Source organism: Trematomus bernacchii, unplaced genomic scaffold, assembly GCF_902827165.1.
Source record: "Trematomus bernacchii unplaced genomic scaffold, fTreBer1.1, whole genome shotgun sequence".
Taxonomy (NCBI): Eukaryota; Metazoa; Chordata; class Actinopteri; order Perciformes; family Nototheniidae; genus Trematomus; species Trematomus bernacchii.
Window position 1 is genome coordinate 2,381,776 of NW_022987573.1, and position 23,670 is coordinate 2,405,445.

A 23,670-nucleotide genomic window follows, 5' to 3' on the forward strand; every position below is an offset into this window, starting at 1 on the left:
TAAAAAAGTACCAAAATATTTTATTGAAATGGTTTTTCCCCCCCATTGTAACAAAATAAAAATACATTTTCATGACTAAACAGTACTGTTATAAAACACACAGTACAGCTTTAGTATACAAGCTTGGGGAATGCATTTGTGGCATCTGGTATAGTGTTTTCCACTTGGTAGAATTGCGTTTCTTAAATAAATATTTTTTATAGCAATATTATTTTACACTATGCACACATGCTGCCTCTAAAGTGATGATGTAGTCACTGATAGATCAAGGTAATCTGATCCTTATAATCCGATTGGTTGATGGTGCACTTTTCCTACACTCTATAATGACCAACACACAAACACTAGAGGTATTACGTCTGTCAGTCATCCTCTGAGGACAAAGGGCTGCTCCTCAAAGGGAGCTTGAGGAACAGCAAACAAAACAGTTAGATTAACTTAAAGATAAAACATACAGTATGTCTATGTCAATTACAGGGACAAATATATTACAATGCAAAACCAAAATTCACAACCCATCAGAAAACCAACTGCATGATAAAAGGGACAAACATATCAGCTACAGGACATACAAATAAAAACGTTTTAAATAGATGCTCTAGTTTTAAAGTCCATCAGTTTGGTTCATCGATGGGTCGGCGACAATAAGGACAGCAGTTGTGCTGAAGCACCAGGAGCTCATAGTCCTCACTGTGGAACATCTAAGAGGAAATACAAAGATAGGAACATCACAAAACAGAACACATCTGGGAGGTCAAAGAACAGGAACAAGAGCATTCTGGTGATCCATTTTCTAATCCTTATCTAAATTGTTTTCTCTGTGGTTCATGAGTTGTGAAAAAAATGTTTTGATAGAAAATGTTTTCAAAGCTTTGTCCGGTATGGGTGATCTCAATATTTTTGAACTTTAACCCTTTCACAGTGTGTTTTCAGATCATAAATTCTAGCACTTTGGTTGCCTCAAAATGATAAACCTTTGGTTGTATTTCGCTCCACCTGGTCGCAAAAAACAAAATGGGGACAACCAAAAAAATATCACAACAAACTCAAGGCTTTAAAAACTTAGTCCACAAACCAATTGGTCACTATGTCACTGTGACTATGTACTTCCTTCCTGCAGCAGTCAGGCTCTACACAACCACCACGGCCCCCGGTAGACCACCACACAATACAGACTGTTGAAATCATGTGCAATAAACCTGCAATGTGCAATATAAACACTTGTTTGCAACTGTACGGTGCTATAATCACTTTATGTGAAACAATACATGTCTTCATAAATGTCCCAAAACGTATTTTGAGGTCGTAATACTTTATTTTGCTATTTATGTCACTTAAATTGCTGCTATAATTTTTTTGCCATGGTTGTGTACTTATTTGTCTTTATTGTTATTTTATTACAAATGTCTGCTTTTATTTTTTATTATTGCATTGCTTCTTTATCTACTATGCTGTTTTTGCTGTAACATTGTAACTGTCCCCGCTGTGGGACTCATAAAGGAATTCTGATTCTGATGGTAGTGATATGACAAATACAAACACAACAATGTCATGCCTTTGTTAAGTCATTTGCCTCTCATGGCTTCCGTACAAGCAAAATAAACTAAAACAGTGAAGGTTATAAACAGAGAGAGATCAGTGTTATCCGAGGTTCACACCAGGTCATACTGGCTGTATGTGTTAGAAAGCTGTACCTTGAAGCAGGTGGGGCACATTGTGATGCTCACATCGGGCAGCAGGGAGCGGAAGTATTCCCATTTGAGCGGCCGGGGCCAGCGTTTGATCAGGACGTCCCTCCTGCTCATGGAGCGCAGCACCAAGCGACTCACCTTCACTGGGACAAAGGTTGAGCCCCCCTGCTGTTTAAACACACATGAACACATCCACGTTGTATTATTGACCCTGTTCTTTTACCCTCTCCAGCTGGTTTGCCCAGTTGGTGGATTTTTAATCTCATCTCGTTTGTCCTTTCCTACCTCAAAGCTCATTTTGGCTGTAAATGGGTCTTCCTCATGATCGTCCAAATCATCCTTCATCTTCAAAGCCTGCATCTCTGATTGGGGTTATGAAGGAAGGACACATATAGCAATGCAAACATATATTTTCTGTTATTGTATATTTTTAAGACAGGACAAACCTCTATAAAATTATCCCTCATAGACTATTTAAAACTGAGAGTGTTCAAAAGGCCGATCAGTCGTGGCTGTCAGTCACGTCGTGGCTCTGGAAGAACAGAGCAGACCTCAGTGCCCTTGAGTGTGTGCCGACTAATGCAGGTTAATCCCTGCACTGGGGCTGTGGCTACGGCTCTTGGAGGGTTAGTGTCATTAAGATGAGACAGGAGAGCCTTGCTAACCCTATTAGCTCAAGGGCTAAGATGACTTAGCTCTGACAGCTTACCCACCAGCACAGAATCAAGGCCAGAGAAGACTAAACAGCTTCTTAGAACTGTCACAAGGTGGAGGGGAGTCACATGTTTAATTTCAAAGAGATGTGCAGCGTGTAAGGGCAGGGATACAGCATCACAGGGCCAGCAGAGTGAGGAATGAATCATTCATACAAAGAATGTGAATCATCTGTTAGTCCATGTGTATATCTATTTTTATACAGTTACATACTGTAAGTTATTAAAGGATACCACCGTTGTCCATATCGTGCCAGCGTGCGTCACTCTGATCCGTGTGAGGGACCTCCAAGTCAATCAGAGAAACTGCCTCTTCATCACTGATGCCCTCCTCCAGGTAGAACTGCACCAGAGGCAACACCTCTGCACACAAGGAGATACGCTACATTACCATAACAAACACAAAGGGGGTCGTGTCTGGCAAATTCCCGCACGCCATGTGTTGGTGTGTCACTGACCATATGAGGAAGCTGAGTAGATGAAAGGCTGCCTGCAGTTGATGCACACGCTCCCCTGGTTATTCAGCAGGGGGTTGTTGGTGGAGCAGCGGTAGCACATCATGCCCTCAATAAGGTCCTGCAGTAAACACACGGAAGTTTACACGATACACTCGGCAGCACAGGATGGGAGTAACTGCTCTCATGATCAGAGTGGGTTCATGATCAATATTTCAGAACACGTTTAATATGCCAGCATGTTTAATCCAACACACCTCGCTGTCGTGAAAGGGTTTGGAGCGAATGGTGAGGCTGCCCAGTTCTATGGACTCCTGGAAGCGAGAGGGGATGTGCAGCTCCTGGAGTTTCTCGTAGGAATACCTGGCAAGCTTATAAGCCCCCAGCCTCCGACTCTGCTTGGCCAATGCATACAAGGTGTTGCTAATAATAAGGTTAAGGAAATCTTAGGTTAGAGGAACAGCTTGGATGTTGATTTTTGGATATTTGAAATAAGTTGTGGAAACTTTGAGACCGGTGTGCGTTTATAAATAGACTGCACTGTGTATTCCCATATTTCTCCAATTTAATGAGCAGCACTAGAGCCCTGCTGAGCCAGCAACATTGGCTGAATGCCAAGTTAGAAGCAATACCTTGGATAGGTGGGTTTGCGTGTGAGATTACACAAGCGTGACTGTTTTTGTGTTTAAAGTTGAGGAAACTCTTGGTTATTTGTATTTATAAGGAGAGACAGAGCTGTTCTCTTAACAATCGGAGCGTGGCAATGACAGGTCAATGAGTTGCAGCTGCAAAAGCTCCGCGCTGGCGCTCCTCCGCCACCTCAAACTTAACACCACTCCTCTCCTTTCCTCTCCACTGAGCTACTCTCCAGCTCCACCCACACACCCAGATCTGTTCCAGGCTGGGGCTGTTGATAAATGAACGTCCTCCTATTGTGAAACTTGTTTAGTGTAGCTTTTTCTGTGACATTGTGTTTAATTGTTCTAACCAGTCCAACGCATCCTGGCTGAGTCTATAAATCTAAGTTCAAAGTTTTTAGAACACCTCAGTTTCTCCTCAGGATCCCAGCTGCTCAGCCTGGTTTCCTTCCTCACACTCTGACTTCACTGTGTGTGTGTGTGTGTGTGTGTGTGTACATGGATTTGTGTGTCTGTGTGTGTATGATTTCAAATTAATGTACATTGTTTAATGTGTTTATATATGTATGCACGTGCACAAAGTTCACTAATCAAAGTGTTTGTTTAGATAACGGAGAATGTGCCTCTTTCTGGCATCTTCTCCTCCTCCCTATCACCACCCCTTGTTATTCTCCCAGCAGCAGCGTGGTTTCCGCAGTGGCGCCAACGCTTCCGTTTTCTCCCCACTTCTATCTCTTTTCCACTACTTTATCATCACTGTCTGTGCCAGTCTTGATTTCAGATTGGCATGTCTGTTCTCGAGAGCTTTCCAGAGAGGAAGGGTCAATCAACACTTTCTTTAAAAAAATATTTGTTTGATATTGCACGCCATGTGAGGACTACTTTTTTCAATGGAAGGATACACTTTGGAAATGCCTGGCGGTATGTCCTTGGTGAGGTTGTTCAGAAGGAACCTGCAGATGTTGAAGAGTGTCTCTGGCATGTGGGAACTGAAGGGCTCATCCTGGAGATAAAAGAAAGTTTAAAAGAAAGGATTAAAAAGATGTTTACTCATATATGGGTTGCTTAGATTTATTTAACACCCTCCATCATAACTACTCTACTGCTTCATTGTTTCATATCCAAGCCTGGTCAGGAACCTTTTACAGTGCCTCATCATAAATTACACTAACACACTTACTTTTCTTTGGGTGAGAGGTAAAAGACACATTTTCTTAAGCCATCAGTAAGAGCACTCTCTCCCAAAAGTTGATCACTTGAATATATAGTGGCTGCCTAGGAGAGTTAAGGTGAGATATAGAGATTTTCTGCTCTGGTCTGGATCACAGCGATGCCTCACTATTACAGGGGGGTGACCGGAGCCGAGCAGAAAGCTAAAACAACAAACTGAGAACACTGACACAGGCCAGGTCACCCATGAGTGCTCATAACTCGAGATTGCTTGTTTGTAAGTAGGTTAGTGTTAGGGGCGTGGAGAAGACCACAGATGAAGCAGTCATCATGATCAATCAAGCAGCTGGTTACCATGGTGAACGGGATCAGAGAGGATTCAGGACGTGAACCATTTAGTCCGTTGCATAAAGGTCACTCCAAAATCTATAAGCAGTTATGTGTAGAAATCATATAATACACTTTCTATCAACTTGAAAGAAAAACATGTTTAAACTAAGTTGGGTAATGTACCTTTTATTTTAGCAATCAATGATTCGAATGCAGACCAAACACAAAAAACTGTCCAGTATGTTTTGCTTTTGCAGGACTGATTTAATGAAATGACAGGAGGAGCAACCTGCCTATCTATGCGCACTCACTGCAGGTTATCTGAGCCTTCCACAAGCTGCTAGGTGGACAGCTGTGAGTGCAAACAATAGCCATGTTATATACATATCGGCAGTATGTATTGCCATCTTGGCCACTTTCTTGCTAGATCACCAACTTTTGGAGGCAGGGTTGCTAACCACTTTAATTTGAAAGTAGTTGTCAATATAAGGCTGGTTTTTCGGTTGGATAGATTTCAAATGAAGCTTATTTATGCTGGCTTTAATAAAAGGTACTTGCTTCTTGGTGAAGGTGATTAATTACATTACCTTTCAGTGGTCTGAAAATAACACCTTCAATTTATTTTGTTCACTTTACCGAAGATCTTCCCTGCATGCTTTAATTCGTCCTTTACACCAAGTTCTTTTGGGGGGGGGATTGACATAATCTTGCAGAGCCAGACCCCCTGCACGTCAAACCCATAGCGGTCTCGAGAAATTTGAGAACAAAAGTTGATTAGAAAGAGGGCAGAAACTGAGTGGGCTGTCGGTATACTTCAGGTTAAAAAATAAACTATATTACATTGATGTGTTTGTACCCAAACAGTAACCTGACCACATAGCAGGTACTTTTTTCCAGGCTTTCAAACATCTGACAGCCAATCATGTGGAAGCCTCCTGATTTCTAACCCCCCCCCCCTCCTCCTCTCCTCCACGTTTGCCTGGTCTGGCTATGAAAGATTAGGGGTGACAATGTATTGCATTCTCACCGTGTAGCGCTGAATGGAGCGGTAGACATGGTAGAGCTCAGCAAGATGCTGAAAACGCTCAAACTTCTTCAGCATTTCATCCCTCTGGTCTTCACTTTCTGCTTCAGACAAACATACACCGAGGTACCGAAATGATGAGTAGGAAACAATGAATGCATTAAGCTTTACAGTTAAAACAAATGCTTCTTTCCATTTCAGTGAAGACCGGTCTTACCTCGAGCGATGTCTAGACATTGCATTGATAGCATCCAGTAATAGTACCCTGCATCGTTGAACCTGTTCTCCACCACTGCATTGTGGGTAAGCTGCTCAAGGACTTTAACTGCTTCGTTCTGTCGCCCTGCCATGTGAAATGCTATGGACAGAAAGAAAAAAATAAGTGGTGATTGATGGGTTGTTATGATATGCCCTTGTGGCAATGCTAGATTCCAGCTGCCAATCGAAGGCATCCTTCTTTATTGATTTGTTTTTGGGCTGACAGCTTTTCCAAGTTTTCATTGTTGTGGTGTTTCTGTGCTGTGCTTCACAGCAATGGTGCCACTCCTGTCCCGAAGGCTTTAAAAGGAAAAGGCTACCAGACACTGTTAAGAACAACACTGCTTTGATAGACCTATACCAGGGGTCGGCAACCCGCGGCTCTTTAAGCCCTCTACTCTGGCTCCCTTGAGCTTAGACAAAAATAAGAAGGAAATAAAATAAAATATTTGTAGGACTATTTATATTTCGTTGCACGGTTGAAAATGTTTCGTATCTTGTATTTTGAGGTGATACTGTGACACATACATTTTTTAAACGGTTTTAATTAGGTCAAATAAAATATGCGTCATATCTTGCTACGGTCCCGCGCCAGCGCCTTTTCTTGCAGGCGAATAACCTGACCCCCGGCTCGATGAGCGAACTATGGATAAATCAAAGAAAATAAAAGCATCGTAGGAACACAGAGGGTTTAATTCTGCGTGGATAGAGTTATATGCTTTCATAGCAAACGATGCTGGCTTACCGGTATGTTTGATATGTGGAGAGGAGTTATCAAAGGTGCTGCAGCCTTTACGTATTGGAGGAAAAACACGGAAGAGGAAGACAGCTTCAGTCATAATTCAAGCAGTAAACTCTTTTTAGGGTGCAGCTATATGTTTTATTTATTTCAAAGTGGGCCCATTTTAATTATATTCATTTTCTTCAAATGTGCAGAGGACTCCCCAAGTGCTGTGTGGATTTATTTTAAAGGGGACCTATCATGCAAAATGCACTTTTGTACGTCTTTTATACATGAATATGTGTCCCCGGTGTGTCAGGGAACTCACCAAGTGTCAGAAAACACAACCCTCTCTCTTTTCCTCCATACCCAAATCTCTATAACGGGGCTGCAACGGAGCTGATACAGATTTGAAATTGTTCTGACGTCAGAAACAGGGAGCTCCGCCTATATGGGCAACTCTCCACGTATCAGGGGAATGGGGGGTTGGGCCACGGCCACGGCCATTGCCGCTCGAAAGCGCTGGAGACGCTGTAGTACATATGCCAGGCCTGTAAGTGGCGCTGTAGTCTGCCACAAAAGCAGCGAAGAAGACTTCTCACAGAATCAGCCCTTGCGAAAACAGGGCTGGAAAAGAGCAAATAGAGCGAAATGAGGCATGGCTAAAATGCATGATCTGTTTGGTATTTTGAAAAAAAAACTTCACAGACATGTTTTATATAGGTATGGCCCTACAATATATTATTCAAATATAGCATGATAGGTCCACTTTAAAGTAGGCCTGTGTATTTTTTTTAATTCTCCTTATAAGAGTTCTTTGTTTATTATTAGAGGTAATCAGTTTTCTATAATGTAATAAATAATAAATGCAAACAAACTGTAGTTTTTGTCTATGATGTAACAATATATACAACTTTATAAGCTATCAAGCTATCAAATATGTTTTGCGGCTACAGACAAAAGAAATTGGTGGAAAAGGGGGCAAAATGGCTCTTTTGGTCAAAAAGGTTGCAGACCCCTGACCTATACCATATCAATAATAAAAAGTACAAAGCAATCATGTGTGTTTATGAAAAGTCCAAATGGAATATGTCTGATGCACACTCAACAGGATACAGAAAAAAAACAGACACCTATGGAAAAAAGTCACTAAGGAATAGCTAACTTTTAAAAAACAATGTGAAAAAAACACTACAGAATTGAGTGCACCAATACGCAATAAGACTAAATGCCACAAGATATGTATACATAATGGATACAAGACATCATTAAGCCATGTAATAACTCAAAATGACTTTCCAAATGGGGAAGTTGCTCTTAAATACCAAAGAACCCTTGGCTTTAAAGCCCTAAAAAAACATTGTGCCTTCATGTTCCTATAAGCGGGTAATTAGAAGCAGCTTTAGGGAGTCGACCCCCCCCAGTGACCCTGCCCCGGCAACCAGAGTGAGGGTCAGGACATATTAGTGGCAAATATTTATAAGACTACATAACATAAAGAACAGATTCAGCTGCTGTTGGTTAGTGTTAGGAAGTAGCACCCACTCCTTCCCCCTTACACAAACACAAGCTGACAAAGAAACAGCAGTGGCTCCCAGCAAAGCTCCTATACAAATACAACTCTGGGTTATTGTAGTAAATAAACATAACAAGGTCAGCCTTTAGACAAGTGTGAACTCAATCACCAACATGTACTTTTATATATATTTACAGAAATCTTTTTATAGCATAATATGAATTAAGCTTTGTAAAATGGTCGGCTTTTTACTTCAAGAGCTGAATTACCGTTTGCATGCAAAACTGAAAAGGGCTTCGATATGCATTTTAGTGGAGTGGGTTAGGGTAAGGGCAGGGTATATGCAGGAATCCTGAATTCAAATGTAATACCTTTTAAGACCTTTTTTAAGACCCTTTCCATACATTTTAAGACCTCATCGCCACTTTGAGTTTTAACCGGTTACATTGGCGACACACTTTACCTCACATTTACTATATACAGTATTGATTGTCCTTCCTCCTTATCTTCCAACCATTTGGACGCAAACTTGCATTTCCCCATAACGATGTTGTTTAACAACCGGCGTAAACGGACCTTCGCGCGCTATCAAGCAGTGAGCGTGCGATGTCCTGTTCAGATGACGTCAAATCCAACGGGATGCCATAAATAAAACTACACAGAATCACACTACACAGGCACACTGTAGAATACAACCTCTTTGGACAATTTCTATACTTATTGAAAACAAGCTACAAAATGTAATACCTTGGAAAATGCCGTTTAATACTTTTTAATAGCCTTAATTTTCGCTAAATTGATTTATCAAATTGTAATACTTTTTAAGACCCTGCGGACACCCTGAAGGGGTTTGGATAATATGACAACTATTGAAAGACATCTTCAAACTAAAGATATTAGTAATGAGAAAACTGCCAAACAGTCTTAAGGTTTTGATAAAAAGAATGCCACGGATTCCAATTAAATCTCAACATGGAGAACACTTGAAGCCTCAGAAATATGAACCCACCAATTCAACCTTATGTTAACTATGTCTAAGTGGGTATAAAGAAGTAGCAGCACAGTGGACAGGAGACAGGCCGGAATCTTGTACTCAAAAACAATCACTAGTAACACAATACATTGTCGCAGCTTGACTAAAATACACACAATCAGCAAAATGCATGACCATAAGCAAGCTCCAATACAATCAGGTCTGTTCAGTCATGAGTTCCATGCCGAGACAGGCAGAGGAAGATTATGTAGAAGAAGAAATATGCCTGCTGAGATCATAATTATAAATCTATGAGCTGATTATAACTATGGTTACAGTTGGTAATCATCATCAGAGCTGCTTGTAGTACTGGTGATTAGAGGCATGCATGCATGTCATTCAGTTAACAGGCAGCTCTGTTCTGCTCGGCTCCAGCAAAGAGGATCATGTTTAACAGTGAATATAGAGAGTCTCAGGGAAGTAGGAAAACATATCTGAGTCCAAAGCTAGCCAGGCTTTATCACTTCCATATGTAAACTGTGGCTGTGGCCGCAGACTTTAATGCTTACTGAAATAATCCTGGGAATATACATTCAAATAAAATATGATTATAATACACCAGAGCATCCCGAATAGGGTGACTAAAAGTGAGGACATGTTGGAGATTCAAACTCACCTTTTTGTGCCTCCTCAAAGCGGTCGTTCTCAGCCAACCACTGAGCATAAGGCACAAAGACATCATTTTTGAACTGTGGGTGCTTGTCCACCAGTGAGAAAGCCTGAGAAATGGACAGGTGAAGGCAACAAAGAGAGAAGTAATGCAGTATATGTTAGCAGCTGACATCAAAAAGTCCCACACATTATAAATAGATAACAGCACCACACTGCACTGAGTACTTGCAGTTGAACTTCAGTTGATTAGGGACATATGAGCTACAACACACTCAGGGAAACACAAATTACTTCCAGTCAAAACATCACATTACAGCATTATTAATGAGTTGAGAACAAAGAAAATTGTACGAGCTAAGTTGATTTCACACTCAATTAGAACTACAGCAGCAGCTCTCACACTCTTTGAATGATGGGGTGTAAAGAGCTGATGAAGTGCTCTTATGGACACGTTGGCCTGTTACAGTGACTGAATAATCTAAATGTCCTGTGGCAAAACTTGAGCGAAGAAACACACATCAGTCATACACACAGTAACGGCTGTAAGACAATAAAGAGACTGTGTGTGTCCCGGGCCTGTGATCCCGAAGTCATTTAAAGAACAGTGGAGAGAGGAGTGGGAACAGTGAATAGCATCCATATGGCCCGTTCTGTAACTGAGTCTGTGCTCTGTCCCGTCTGGGTGTCAACCTCCCCCAGTGAAGCACATAAAGTCTAACAGTTCTCTTTACCGCCCCCCTCCTTCTCTCTTGTCTCTTGTTCTCTGAGGATCAAATAAATATCCAGGAAGATTTCCTCAGACGTGGTTTGATGTTCTGTTTTTGGCTCTTCTGTTTCAGAATGCAAATGCACATTTCTTAAACTCGATTAAAGACCACAGATGGATAAAAAAAAATACAATATGTTCCTCTTGTTTGAGCAGCACGACCCGGCCTGATGGAGGAATTTGATTGGAAGCAGAATGGAGCTTTAAGCTGATACTCTTTCAGTGCTGTAGATCGTTTTGTGTTTCTCCCCCACCAATCATCATGTGGTCATGAAATCAAAAGCTGAATCATTAGCTCTGGAGTGTGTGTGTGTGTGTGTGGTTTAACTTTGTCAGTGTAGGAAACCAGGCAGAGTATTGTCTTATTATTTGCATTTGGCTGTGGTTACTTTAACAAATAGAATGTACTTTTCTGACCATGAACACCCAGTGGTTTATGATATGAGTTTCTGTGTACCACAGCAGTTTATTTAGCACAGTCCTATGTGGTTCACATTATATTTATGTGATTGTCTCAGGATATGCTATATATAAGTCATGATGAGCGGAGCAGGTGTGCCTCCTGTGTGCATTAAGTATGTCATACCTCTTCCCAGTGCCGGGTTTCCACATGCAGCTGCAGTAGAGCCTGCAAGTCCCCCATCTTGGAGTAAGTCTCTGAGGCATAGCCATGGTGCTTCAGCTTCTTGAAGTATAACGCGCACTTTGCCAGCGGTTCACGTTCGGCCTTGTCCAATTTACGAGCGATGTCGATCAACCTGCATGAGAGGAGAGAGGAAGTAGAGCACACAGTGAGGGGGGGCAGATAAATCTTTACATGCTGTTCCAGTGTTTAAAGTTATGCTCATGACCACAAAAAAAAAAGAATTTGAAGCAGTCAAGGTTAGTAGTGGAATCAGATTGAGTTTAAAGAGTGCTGAATGTAACTGCAGTGTTTTTCTGATGGCACCACAGGACACGTGCAGTGGGCAGATAATGGGTCATATGGAGTCAGTGGGGGGGGTTCGGATTCAGAAACACCCGCTCACACCCCACATTCCCACTGGTACGCTTGTATGAGAAAAACAAACAAAAAAAGGTTATTTTCCCTGTGTTTTTTTTAGCATGGCATAGCATAGCATTACACTGCTACGCTACACATGTTAAGACAAATTGCGCTTGATGATTATTTTCCAAGAAAAAAATTGCAGACTGACCTAATTAAAATTACACCAATTATTTCCCCTTTAGAGAAATCCATAAACCTATGAATATGCATATATTGTTCATTTTAAAATGTTAACTACAGGACAAAAGGTGTCTCCACTGTAAACACATAACATGAGGCGTCTCCCCCTTCCTTCTCTAAAGCTTGAGTATTCAATTATTGTTTGGAAGCCTAAAAAAGTCAAAGAGTGAGGGTTCTACCACGACAGTAACATTTTTAGACAGTTTAGACAGGAAGTGTCACTGTGAACATTTCAAACTGCATTAACTCATGTCTGCTTAACTCAAATACCATCTTTTGTTGGCTTATGGACTATAAAAGATGCCTTAATATTTTGGGTTATATATATATATTTAAGAACACCATGTTCACAAATCGAAAAAAGGACGTTTAGAAATGGTTACACATGAATAACAGTGTATGCGATGCTGGAGGAGAGACCTAGATTGTTTCATGCAATGACTGACACCTACATGTCTTCCCAGCCGTGTTCCCCTATTATGTCGATGGCTTTGAGATGTTCTCCTGCTGACAGGTACATCTCCGCTGCTGCCCGCGGCTCCTTGCTGCTCTTAGCCCAGTCTGCCTGCTTGGTCATCAGGATCCGAGAGCTCTTAGGGTCTGTCCCTCCAATGAAATCCTGCAAGATAAGCACACACGTTTATTTTTAAAGTTACAAACCTACTAATCAATTAATAACTGGGAAAGCCACATTAACAGTCATGAAATAGAGGAATGTATGCAACACAGAAAGTCCGGTTCAGACAGACTGACAGACAGAACCATGTGGGTCAAGGCCGAGACGGGAGGAAGAGTCACACAAACAGCAGGCGGCTAGCCCTCCGCTGTCCATCCCTCCTAAAACAAACAGCCTGCAGGACCAGATGGTCACACAGCCACATAAATATACAGCAGCCACATCAAACACACGTTCAATCTGATACATACGCACACACAAATATACACAAACAAGTCGTAGCTGTGTCCTATGCTCTCGCAATGTGAATGTGATGCTGATGATCAAAGTGTCCCCCCCCCATTTAAACATAATAAAGCATGAATTTGTCTCAACTCCAACTGACCGGCTCATCAAAGTAAAAGCACACACTCGCCGTGTTATTTATCTCCAGTTGTGCTTCACTCCCATTGCTAACTATGTGTGTAAGTTACCCGTGTGTGTGCTGCATAGGGATATGTCTTTAAAAGCCCAGGGTGTGTGTGTGTGTGTGTGTGTGTGTGTGTGTACTGATCAGATGATATATGTGGAGATACCGGTGATATATGAGGAGATGAAAGACAGACGGGAAAGAGGGGGGGGCCGGTTGAAACCAGTGCAGGGCCCCAACTTGGCATAAGTGCACATGATGAGGAAAAACATATGTTCTACACCCTAAAAACATGCAGTGCTTTCCAGGTCGTTCTGTCCGTATTGATATGAAAGTATGTTGTACATGTGTGTTTTTATTGATCAATGTTTTAATCACCTTGGCGTAGTCGAACATGCGCAGGTCAGTGTACATGCTCAGGGCTCTGGACTCGTGGCCGGTACGTTTGTAGAGCTTGGCTGCCTCATGGAATTTCCCCTGGTAGGCATAGACGTCTGCCAGGAACAGCTCATTGTCGTTCTCACCCCGCTTCTTCCTCTCCTGCAAATCAGTCAACACAAACAATGGCATGTGTGCATAGATAAACACTCACATGCATGTGAGTCAGAAAACACAGAAGGCGCTCAAAACTATTCGATAGCTTTACTCAAGACATAATCAGCCTCACTTAAACACAAACTAAACTGTTACAACATCAGTCATAGCGAGAAAAAATACAATCGATATGGAAGCAAATAAACATTTCTTTTATATACACTGAAAAAAAAACACTTTCAAAAAAGGACATTTCCCCCTTCAGAAGTGAGAACAGCAGAAACTGATTTTGTTCAGCTCTGTATGCAAATTGTCAAGTATATGTGTTTGCTTTGCTGTGTGTATGTATCTGTTACGGTGTATATTGGACCCTCCCTTGTTCAGGAGGTTTTAAATTGAAATTCAAAGCAAAGCCTTACAATTAGATCTTGACGACAAAAATAATTGTGAAAGAGCCATGGTCCCCCAAAGCTATATCTGAAATAATTGATTTCAGCTTTGGTTGGAGCATAAATCAGAATCAAACTGAAAATATCAACATGCCTGAACACAATATATATATCTTTTGACTGCTTTTTAAGAGAAGGTATTACCTCGATGCTATTGATGAGTTCCAGGTAGCGCAGGTCTCTGATTCTAATGAAGGCCTGAGATTAAGAAAAGACAAGAAATATATTAGAGGATGGTCTCTCAGAACCAGATGTTTTGTGTTCTTTTTAATGGTACTTGGTTCTTTAACATCCTGCCTTATTAACCCTCCTATTGTCTTCGTTTCCCCCCCCCCTTACTTTGGTGTTCGAGGTCAAAGTTGACCGGTCCTGTTTTAACTGCTATTACATTAACACAAAAAACATTAATCATCACCACATTTAATTTAACACCCTTTCAAACTGTAAGTATTGTATCAGACTACTGGTATACATGAGAAACTGCAGTAAATATACAAAGAATAGACACTGAACATGTATTGCGTGTGCCAGGTTTGATCCATGTGGGGGGATGAGCGGGAAATGTGTAGGGAGGAAGATGTGTGTGTGTGTGTGTGTGTGTGTGTGTGTGTGTGTGTGTGTGTGTGTGTGTGTGTGTGTGTGTGCATGGGGGGATTGGGCACACATTGGGGAACACATCTAGAGTGTATGTGTGTGTGTGTGTGTGTGTGTGTATGTGTGTGTGTGTGTGTGTGTGTGTGTGTGTGTGTGTGTGTGTGTGTGTGTGTATGTGTGTGTCAGGTGTGATTCACATGGGGGGATTGGGCACATAAGGGGGACACACACATATCTAGAGTGTGTGTGTGTGTGGTACGGGAACACCATGGGTGTTACAAAGTTGACTAAATCATCCAATATTCAATGAAAGTGGTGATCAGCAATTGTATATGTTCAAATGTCTACTGTGAAGGATATCATAAAGCCTTAATGCAATCGGATGTAAAACAAAAAAGTTATGATTGATGAAAATAGTAAATCGGTCAGATTTGACCCGAAGACAACAGGAGGGTTGAGTCCCAGTATTTGGTTTCCGTGGTAATCTACAGAAGATGTTTTAAAGTACTGTTTGCAAATAACATGAAGCCTAGGAGTAAGAATGAGGTAGAAACAAGGTACCATCACCTAAGGCTATTTCTAAGTTTCTATTACTCTGTGAAGATGAAAGTAGTCAAATGAAAAGTGGGTGACACTGATCTTAATCAGAACAATGCGTTTGTGTCTGACTGGCCTTCTTGGCGGTGTCAAAGTCAAGTCCCTCCAGGGCCTCTGTGGCTAAATCCCTCCAGTCACTGTCAGTCACTCCGAGACAGGCGATCTGGTAGGCCTCCTTGAACATCTTCCTCTCCAGGTACTGGTACATGGGCGCTGACTGGGCGGAGCAACAACACCATCAACAACAAACAATACAACCTTCATGAAGAATGCAACAAACTCTTGAATAAAAAGGAACAGGACCACCAACAACAAACAGTCCATAAAAGCAGTCATTTTTGTCTGATACTTTTAAGACTGACTATTGTTTGGTTTTATTTCTGCATTATGAACACAAGGAACACAGCCACTGCCTCAATACTAAAGTAGGCTGACGACATACTACACACCTGAGGCACCTCCACAGCCAACATGGAATAGACGTGGAGACAAAAGATCTTAGAGCCATTGTAGCCGACCATAAAGCCTTGCATCTTCTGCTGGTGGACAGGAAAGTTGCTAGCCTTAATGTTAAGGTAGCCATTACCAGAGAAGCACAGCATGTCCTCACACTGGGTGTTCCAGGCCACACTGTTCGCATTAGGCTCCTACAGGGAGAGCAGAGCAAAAGAGAGGAGGTAAATAAGGGAGGGTGGTGGGAAATAAAGTCTAGGTGTGACTGTGGAACACAGACCAGACAGGATTACATGAGGAAGATGTGGACTTGTAACTAATGCAAATAATCACACATTTATGTTTATATTTCATCCTAATGTGCCAGGTTAGGTTTCTTCACTCTCTCCGCTGCCTTCTGACCTGAAAAAGCAGCTCTTTACTGTTGATGTCATAGACTAAGAGAGTGTTGTGCTCATCCACCACAGCCAGTTTATTGCGGGACGCGCTCATGTCCAGGCAGCGCACTGACGTTGACAGCTTCAGCAGTGTGATGGGAAACAGGTTGTCAACAAAAATCTTCAGGATCTACATGACAAAAACAATGGCAGAGCAGAGCAAAGATTATTTAGAAAATAATGCAAGTTGTTACTTGTTAGACGCTTTTATCCAAAGCGACTTACATACTCAATACTGTGGACAATCCACACAGGAGCAATTTGGGGTGAAGTGTCTTGCCCAGGGACACAACGACATGCTGACTGCAGTGGGGTTTGAACCTGTGCTCCCCTGATCCGAGCCCCAACGCACTAGTCCACTGCGCCACAGCCTCCCTCCCCATATAAAGAAATATGACTTGCGGTCACAAAAATACATCTTGTCTTTTGAAAAGAAAGTATTTTATGATGACATTTGTGGACACATGGCTTAAGAGCATGAGAACAATTTCTATTATTACTTAATGTGCGAATGCATTTTCTCCGAATACTCACAGCTCCATTCTTTAACCCCACGAGCAGACCCTCTCTGCCTTGCGAACCACCGATCACTTTGATGTAGCGAATTAGAGACTCCATCACCCATTCTTTTTCCTTGACACTGGTGAAGGACAGGCACTGGAGTCTCTTCTCCTGCACAGCAGCAGAGGGGGAAAAGTGAGACCACAATTCCTTTTAACACATGAAGCACCAACTGATTAAGTATGACCACATTTTACACCCTTTACATCATTTACACATACAGTACTGGCATTTACAGACCTGGTATGACACTTGTGCTTTTAAATGTCGGTATCTTACTAGTGTTTTGTATTGTTTTTACGTCATGTAGGAGAGTTATTCAGTCTGTGGCTTCTGATCTGGTTTCATTGTCTCGTGTTTTACATTTGTTTCATGTCCTGTCTGTTTTTTATGTATTTATGCTATGTTTTTATACAGTTGATGATGTACAGCACTTTGTTCAACTCTGTTGTTTTTAAATGTGCTATAGAAATAAATTGGATTGGATTGGATTGGAAATGTCTGACACATCTTGCATAATGTTCTTTTGAAAACTGCAAATCGTGGCTTAATTTGAGAAAGCATTGTTAAAAAGTGTAACACTGATTTGATGGTACAGAGACATACAGCCACTATGAGGCTATATGGCCTAAAAGCTGCCTGAGGCGTGGAACACAGGCATATCTGTTAGAGAGAGAGATATGAAGCACCTCTGTCACACACAGACAGATTTAAAAGGAAATAACTCCGTGTTATGGCTGCTCCTCCTGCCTACCAGCCTCTGTCAAACACATAGAGACAAGAAGCAGAGAGGACCCCCAAGAGACTGCCACTGGTTCAGCAGACTGTGGTTCATCCCCTTCATTCAACTGTCTTCCTTTATAGATTTTTAGAGAGGCTTGAGGAGGGGAGCGAGACAGAGCCTGGAGAACACATGCACAGCTGGAGCCGTTTGCAAACTACCCAGAAACATCTGGATTTTTATGATATGATTATTTTTCTCTGGGCTGTTTGGTCTAGTATTGAATGGCTAAACACATATGATTCATTGTGATGTTTTCTCGCTCAAATGTCTCTATGGCTTCTTGCGTAATCAGGCAAGTGTGCATTAGTGTGATATACAAAGAACCAGAGTGTAACTGCAGGTCAGTAAAATGTAGTCCAGGAAACGTAACTGTAGGAAAACAGTTGATCTCATTATGTAAGGAAATACCCAAAACACACACAGGCTTTAGAAGAAGCAAGCAAAACATTTTAAGTAGGCAAATGCTTTGGATGCTTTTTGCAACAATGTCTATGAAACTATATATGTTCTGACCTGACACAGGATGATATTCTGGGAGCACACCACCAGCAGGTTGCATTCAAACTTCCTGCAAATCTTCTCCTTGATCCGGTAGTGCATGTCTGAGGAGTCGTCTGAATAGAGCTCATAGATGAGGATCTTCTCGGGCAGCTGGATAGCAAGACGGTTTCTGTAAATGGCGATCTTCTTCACCAGCTCACGGCACTTTATCCTCACTAGGGAAAGAAGGAGATGAAGGAAAAGAGCGGACTTGTTAGGAGGGTGAGGAAAGTGTCATTTTCATAGCTGTTGAAATTCTTTTTTCAGGGCTGATTGTTACAATCCCAGCGATGCTGTCATACTGCTTTTCCCTATTTGTAAAAAAAATGAAAGACTGCTTTCTCTCATTTAAAAAAAACAAAACCCTGTATATGAAGTTTGAAATGAGATGCCTTACAACAAAAATAATTGGATGAATGTTATTAGGACAGATATGGTTTATATGAAAAAATACAAATAGACATTTCTTTATACCCTTGATCATGGCAGCTGTGTTGCATCAAGACACACACACATAATTATTTAGCATCACCAAAGATCCTCCGTTATAAACTAGATATCCTGGTGCTGAAGCAAATATGCACCTTTTTGTTCAGTGATGAGGTGCTGGACAATGACATCAGTCATGCTGTCTCTGTAAGCATAGCGATCCTTGTAGAGGCCGTGAACTGTACTGAAGATAAGTTGGTAGCAGGCGATGGTCCCATCCTGGCAGCCCATCACCTAGATAAGAGATAACAAATATAGCAGTACATCCTATTAACACCTCTAAGAAAAGACTGTGAGACTGGGAAAATGTTCCTGTTGTGAAAGCATCTTAACAGTAGAACTGCCAGCTACAAATTCTCAATGTTACGCCCCATCATTTACAGTTAAACGTGGTGAGAGGAAAAGTTGGCAAGGTGTTACTGCTGAATCCAATGCCTTCTGTATTTGTGTGGCTAAATCCGATCAACAAAATGTTTCAAATGCAGACTGCTCAAAGCTTTTTCAGCGTTTTCATAAAACACCTCTGTCTCCTTTCTCTTAACTCTTAGTTAATGGTAGTGATACATTCTAAAGATATATAGCTTGACAAGCTGTGGACCCACCACAAAGTTGGAGTCAGGCTTAACCCGGCACGTCCACACCCAGGCGTTCTGCTCTCCAATGGAGCCCAGCCGCACGCCGTCTTTAGTGTAGAGGGAGGCCTGTTTGTCAGAGCCCCCCATGACAATATACTCGCCCTTTGAGAAGTAGCTGACGCAACAAGGGTCATAGGTGAGAGGCCTGTCTTTTCCAATCTGAGAGACAAAGGAGAGGTGGACATTAAACAAAGAATACAAGTATTATTTTTCATATTTATTGCCAACACCTCCCACTGTCTCGGCTGACAGACATCAAAGTACTCAGTACATTCAACCATCCCTTTGAGTGTTTGATCAAATGCTAGACAAAAAAGTTTTTCTCTGGTTTAAACAATGTCTATTGTATTAATGTTTGAAGTCTGTTTGCACAACACATGAGTCCCAACTCTGCATCTGTTTCTCCTCACTGTGGAAAAAAGCTTGCCGACAATCCATGGTTATTTTCTTTCATTGCAAACAATTCCCGTTGCTGTAATAAAAATGGAATGTTCACTTAAATGGATAAATAGGCCGATGACAATATATGAGCTAAGGCAAAACGGCAGAGTAATGAACAGTGCATATTTGTCTATAATTACGGTACTGCCCACAGGGAATTTAGGGGGAAGGAGGGACAGCAAGGGGGCTATTAAAGCATAGCAGGATCACTTCCAGTGTACTGTTATGGTTTCAATAGAGCCTGACAGTCTGATTACAACAGGAAACACAGGTCTTAAACTCAGTAAAGTTTTTCCAATACCATATAAATACCATATATATTTTGAAAACACATATTCTTGTTTCTTATTGCTTTAGCAAGTGATGGCACATACAATCAGCAGTTAAGTGTTTCAAAATGCTATAAATCTTATAGTTCCCATGCAAGGTAATGAGACTACATTTACTTATTTAAAAGTAATTTTCAACGGTTTGAAGTGGCAGAGGAGAAAGAGCCTGCAGTATTAGAACTTAGGCTCGGGTAAGACTCAGTAAACTGTACATTTTATACATGAATTTGGGATTTGTATTCCATAGTCCTTTGGTATTCACCTGCTTTCCACTGAGCTGATAAAAGGACAGCTTCTGACCCCAGTCTGCCACAGCCAGAATGTCATTGTGCTCATCCCTGTGAAAATACAACAAAAATGGCTTTAGAAATAAGTACTCCTGTCAACATACTGTACCGACGGGGCTTTGGTTAGAAAATGATAACGCTGTTATAAAAAAAAAAGGAGAGGCTACCATTCAACTGATGGATGCATATTCAAGCCCTTCCCCAAATAATTGGATATTAACAACCATGTTTTATCCTAAACAATTGTAATTGCATTTCATGACATTGTATTTATCTTTTATATTGTCATAGTACCCTTGATATCTATCCCTGCAAGTCCTTACACTGGGCAGAATTCACCCTGTTAAAGCATCCATAAGGATGACACTTGCAGCTAAAGAAACACTATGTGCTGACTGACCTCCAGCTCTGACCTCCCTGTGATGACCAAATATAAAGCAACCCAATAATAATATTTGGTGCATCTTGTTGTCTCTCATTACTGACCTCTTCAAACTTCCTGCTGCACATTTTGAACTTCCTTTGTGTACTTTTCCCTTAATTAACCTGTTCTGTAGTGCTCATGGCTTTGGTTGTCGGGGGAATCAATGAACATGGGCGGCTGCTGCAAGGCTTCATAATCCTCTCCCTCACAGAAACAGTTCCAATACTCCCTGGTTAACCACTGCCACCTGCAGGCCCCACACAAGCTATTGACTCTCAACAGAACACATTCTTTTATAAATGTTGGGACATGGAAGGACAGTGTAAACATATGTGGTAGTGTGAGGCATTACATTGAAATACATTGGTGAAGATAAAAAAACATGCTCTTTATTGTGCAATTGCATGTGCAAGAACTAAGTAAGACTAACTTGGAGGGGTTCCAGGCTATGGACCAGATAGGAGAAGAGGAGCCTCCTGGGCGCTCTATCTTGACCTTCTCCTCTCCATTCTTGTTCCGAATGCTCACCACTCCATTCATCATGCCAAGGGCAAGGTACTGTCCGTCGTTCGTCCACCTTTAATCAAATTAAATCATTCAATATTCAAGTGTCCCATTCAAGTGTACCAATGTATTGTTCACACAAGGGACTTTACTTACCCACAACATGTTATTTTGCTGCTAACTTTATGTTTGTTCACAGATTTTTGTTCGGGGGACCATAGACCTGAAAATATAAAATAAGGTACTCAGATTTCCAGCGCTCCATGGGGGCAAATATTCTTCGGTTTATAGAATAGTAAGCATGACCTTTTAAAGTACAGTAAAGGCTCAAACACTCACCGAAGTCACCAGAAGAGCAGGAGGCAAGTTGGTGAGTGACAGGGTTGTACGCAACGCACTGGATAGAGTCATTGTGACTACAGAAAAAAGCATGAAAATATGTATTAATAAACAATGCAGAGGACGCATTAAACTACATTGATGTGTAAAAGTGACACTTACGTATATTTTAAAATACCCTCCAGTTTTGAGGTCCAGATAATGATGCTTTTGTCTGCTGACCCTGAAGCAAACCTCTTCCCTGCAGAAGAACGCAGTAGTTAGTAAGATAACAATAATGACTGATAAGAAAGAAAAATGTAGTGTACAAGTGGAAAAAAGCCAGTGGAGTACCATCTTTAGCATAGGCCACACAGTACACTATGTCTTTGTGTCCCTTTAAAGGCTGGATTATAGCTCCATCTGCCACATCATAAACCTGCAATAAAAGTGCAATACATTTATTGTTATAATATTGCATGTTTTCTGTAAATATGTGCCTTGTCCAAAGAAAACAGGAAAGTCTTACCAGGACACGAAGCCCCGCGGCAATGATGAGTTGGGTGCCATCTGGCTTAAAGGCAAGGTCATATACACTGCAAAAAAAAATACATTGATTCGTTGTTTTTTTGTATTAAATAGTTTGAACAATTCATAGAACCGTTTTTTTAGTATGTTTTGTTGAAAAAAACCTTTTTCACAAACAAAGTGTTAATATTTATTTATTTTAAAAGTAACTGACAGATTTATCAATAATGTAAATTACTTTGAAGGTCCAATGTTTACCTTGGAAATAGCTAAATACAAATTAAAAGGGGAAATAATCTCATTACAAGGTCCACTAACGTGTCATAAACTGCAAAATTAAGAATATATCAGAAATGCTTTCCTAAAGAAAGTAAAGTTAACTTTTAAATCCAAATACACAGTGGTGGAGAGTAACTCAGTACATGTACTCAACTTCTGTACTTAAGCACAAATTTGAGGTTCTTGTATTTCAGTTGAGTTTTTTCACTTTATGCTACTTTACACTTTTGCTTTACTACAACTTGGAGGCCTTTTACTTAAAGTGTTTACTCCACTACATTTATTTCACAGCTTTAGTTACTAGCTACTTTGTAGATTAACGTAACTAATGCAGAATAAAAAAAAAAAAAAAAAATCATGTTTTATTATAGGATTGGCTATCTAACAGTTATGTAAAGTAATACAACTCAAATAAACCAACCTCTACCAAGTGCAACATTGACATTAATGCATTCATAATTGTAATACAATAACACAACTTTACTTTTTGTACTTTTGATGCCAATACATTTGTACTTTTACTTAGGTACATTTTTAAATTAAGGACTTTTACTTAGAGTATGTTTATACTGTAGTAATGGTACTTTCACCTAAGATAATGTCTAAGTATTTCTTCCACCTCTGCTAACACATTATCTTCAATTCAGAGTGGTAACATAGCATGTATGCTATTTGAGATTAGCATAAATGAAAATGTAACGTTATGTCATGCACAGCAAGCAATGATGTGCAGAAATAAGACCTACATAGCGTGAACCGTTAACAAGAGCTAAGTAACTGTTAGCTTAACATTAGCTCTGACTTAACGTTATATCGTGCGACACAATAAAGCCGACATGCTACACTATTGATAGAACACATGTTGCCTTACTACAAAGATATAATAACCATAAACCAGCGTAAGGGTCTCTACCAAGAGTAAACGAACATGAAATAGCTGTGGGCTAATGCTAGCTGGCTAACACTAGTTTACATAGCAACCGCCGTTGCTAACGACCTAGCGTTACATCCCAGCATCCGGCCCAGGTTGACAACGTAATCACAACAAGAAAGAACATCAACGCTCTCACCACTGTTCACGAATTGTCTCTTTCCACGCTAGAATGGCTCTCATTTCCACCTTTAAAAAGCAAACTAATCAGCGATGGGTTTAGTATCAACAGGTTGGTTTTTCATACCAAACAGTTCTGATGAGTCGCTCTCACTGCGCAGACTCGGATCCGCGCGCTACTTCCTGTGTGCGGGGC

The 23,670-nt window shown here is 41.0% G+C and overlaps 1 protein-coding gene across 3 annotated transcripts; it reads right to left on the reverse strand.

The window, feature by feature from the left end:
• Positions 1–23,593, reverse strand: ift122 (intraflagellar transport 122 homolog (Chlamydomonas)). 3 transcript variants are annotated; one of them, XM_034126711.1, is made up of 29 exons: positions 23,497–23,593; positions 22,146–22,212; positions 21,971–22,055; positions 21,800–21,878; positions 21,638–21,714; positions 21,455–21,521; positions 21,225–21,371; positions 20,346–20,421; positions 19,281–19,472; positions 18,774–18,912; positions 18,163–18,365; positions 16,839–16,976; positions 16,270–16,434; positions 15,864–16,061; positions 15,491–15,631; positions 14,368–14,421; positions 13,619–13,780; positions 12,608–12,774; positions 11,514–11,685; positions 10,166–10,268; positions 6,239–6,379; positions 6,025–6,125; positions 4,400–4,500; positions 3,117–3,282; positions 2,863–2,980; positions 2,639–2,767; positions 1,977–2,053; positions 1,695–1,859; positions 1–701 (listed from the first exon to the last, which is right to left on the reverse strand). In XM_034126711.1, the coding sequence occupies exons 1-29, from the start codon at positions 23,535–23,537 to the stop codon at positions 615–617; spliced, it is 3,558 nt and encodes a 1,185-aa protein (XP_033982602.1). In that variant the 5' UTR covers positions 23,538–23,593; the 3' UTR covers positions 1–614. The 3 variants fall into 3 exon arrangements, with proteins under 3 accessions (XP_033982602.1, XP_033982601.1, XP_033982600.1); XM_034126710.1 differs by having other exon boundaries at positions 6,025–6,122; positions 23,494–23,593; XM_034126709.1 differs by having other exon boundaries at positions 23,494–23,593.
• Between the last annotated feature and the right edge of the window lie 77 nt (positions 23,594–23,670).

Bases quoted from the DNA above. Each gene is read 5' to 3' on its own strand.
- ift122 (XM_034126709.1), bottom strand. From the start codon at position 23,537: ATGAGAGCCATTCTAGCGTGGAAAGAGACAATTCGTGAACAGTG. The intron at 18,913-19,280 runs GTGGGTCCACAG...TCTCTTATCTAG, and splicing joins AGCCTGACTCCAACTTTGTG to GTGATGGGCTGCCAGGATGG. The intron at 11,686-12,607 runs GTAGGTGTCAGT...CCTCTCATGCAG, and splicing joins GAACACGGCTGGGAAGACAT to GTTGATCGACATCGCTCGTA.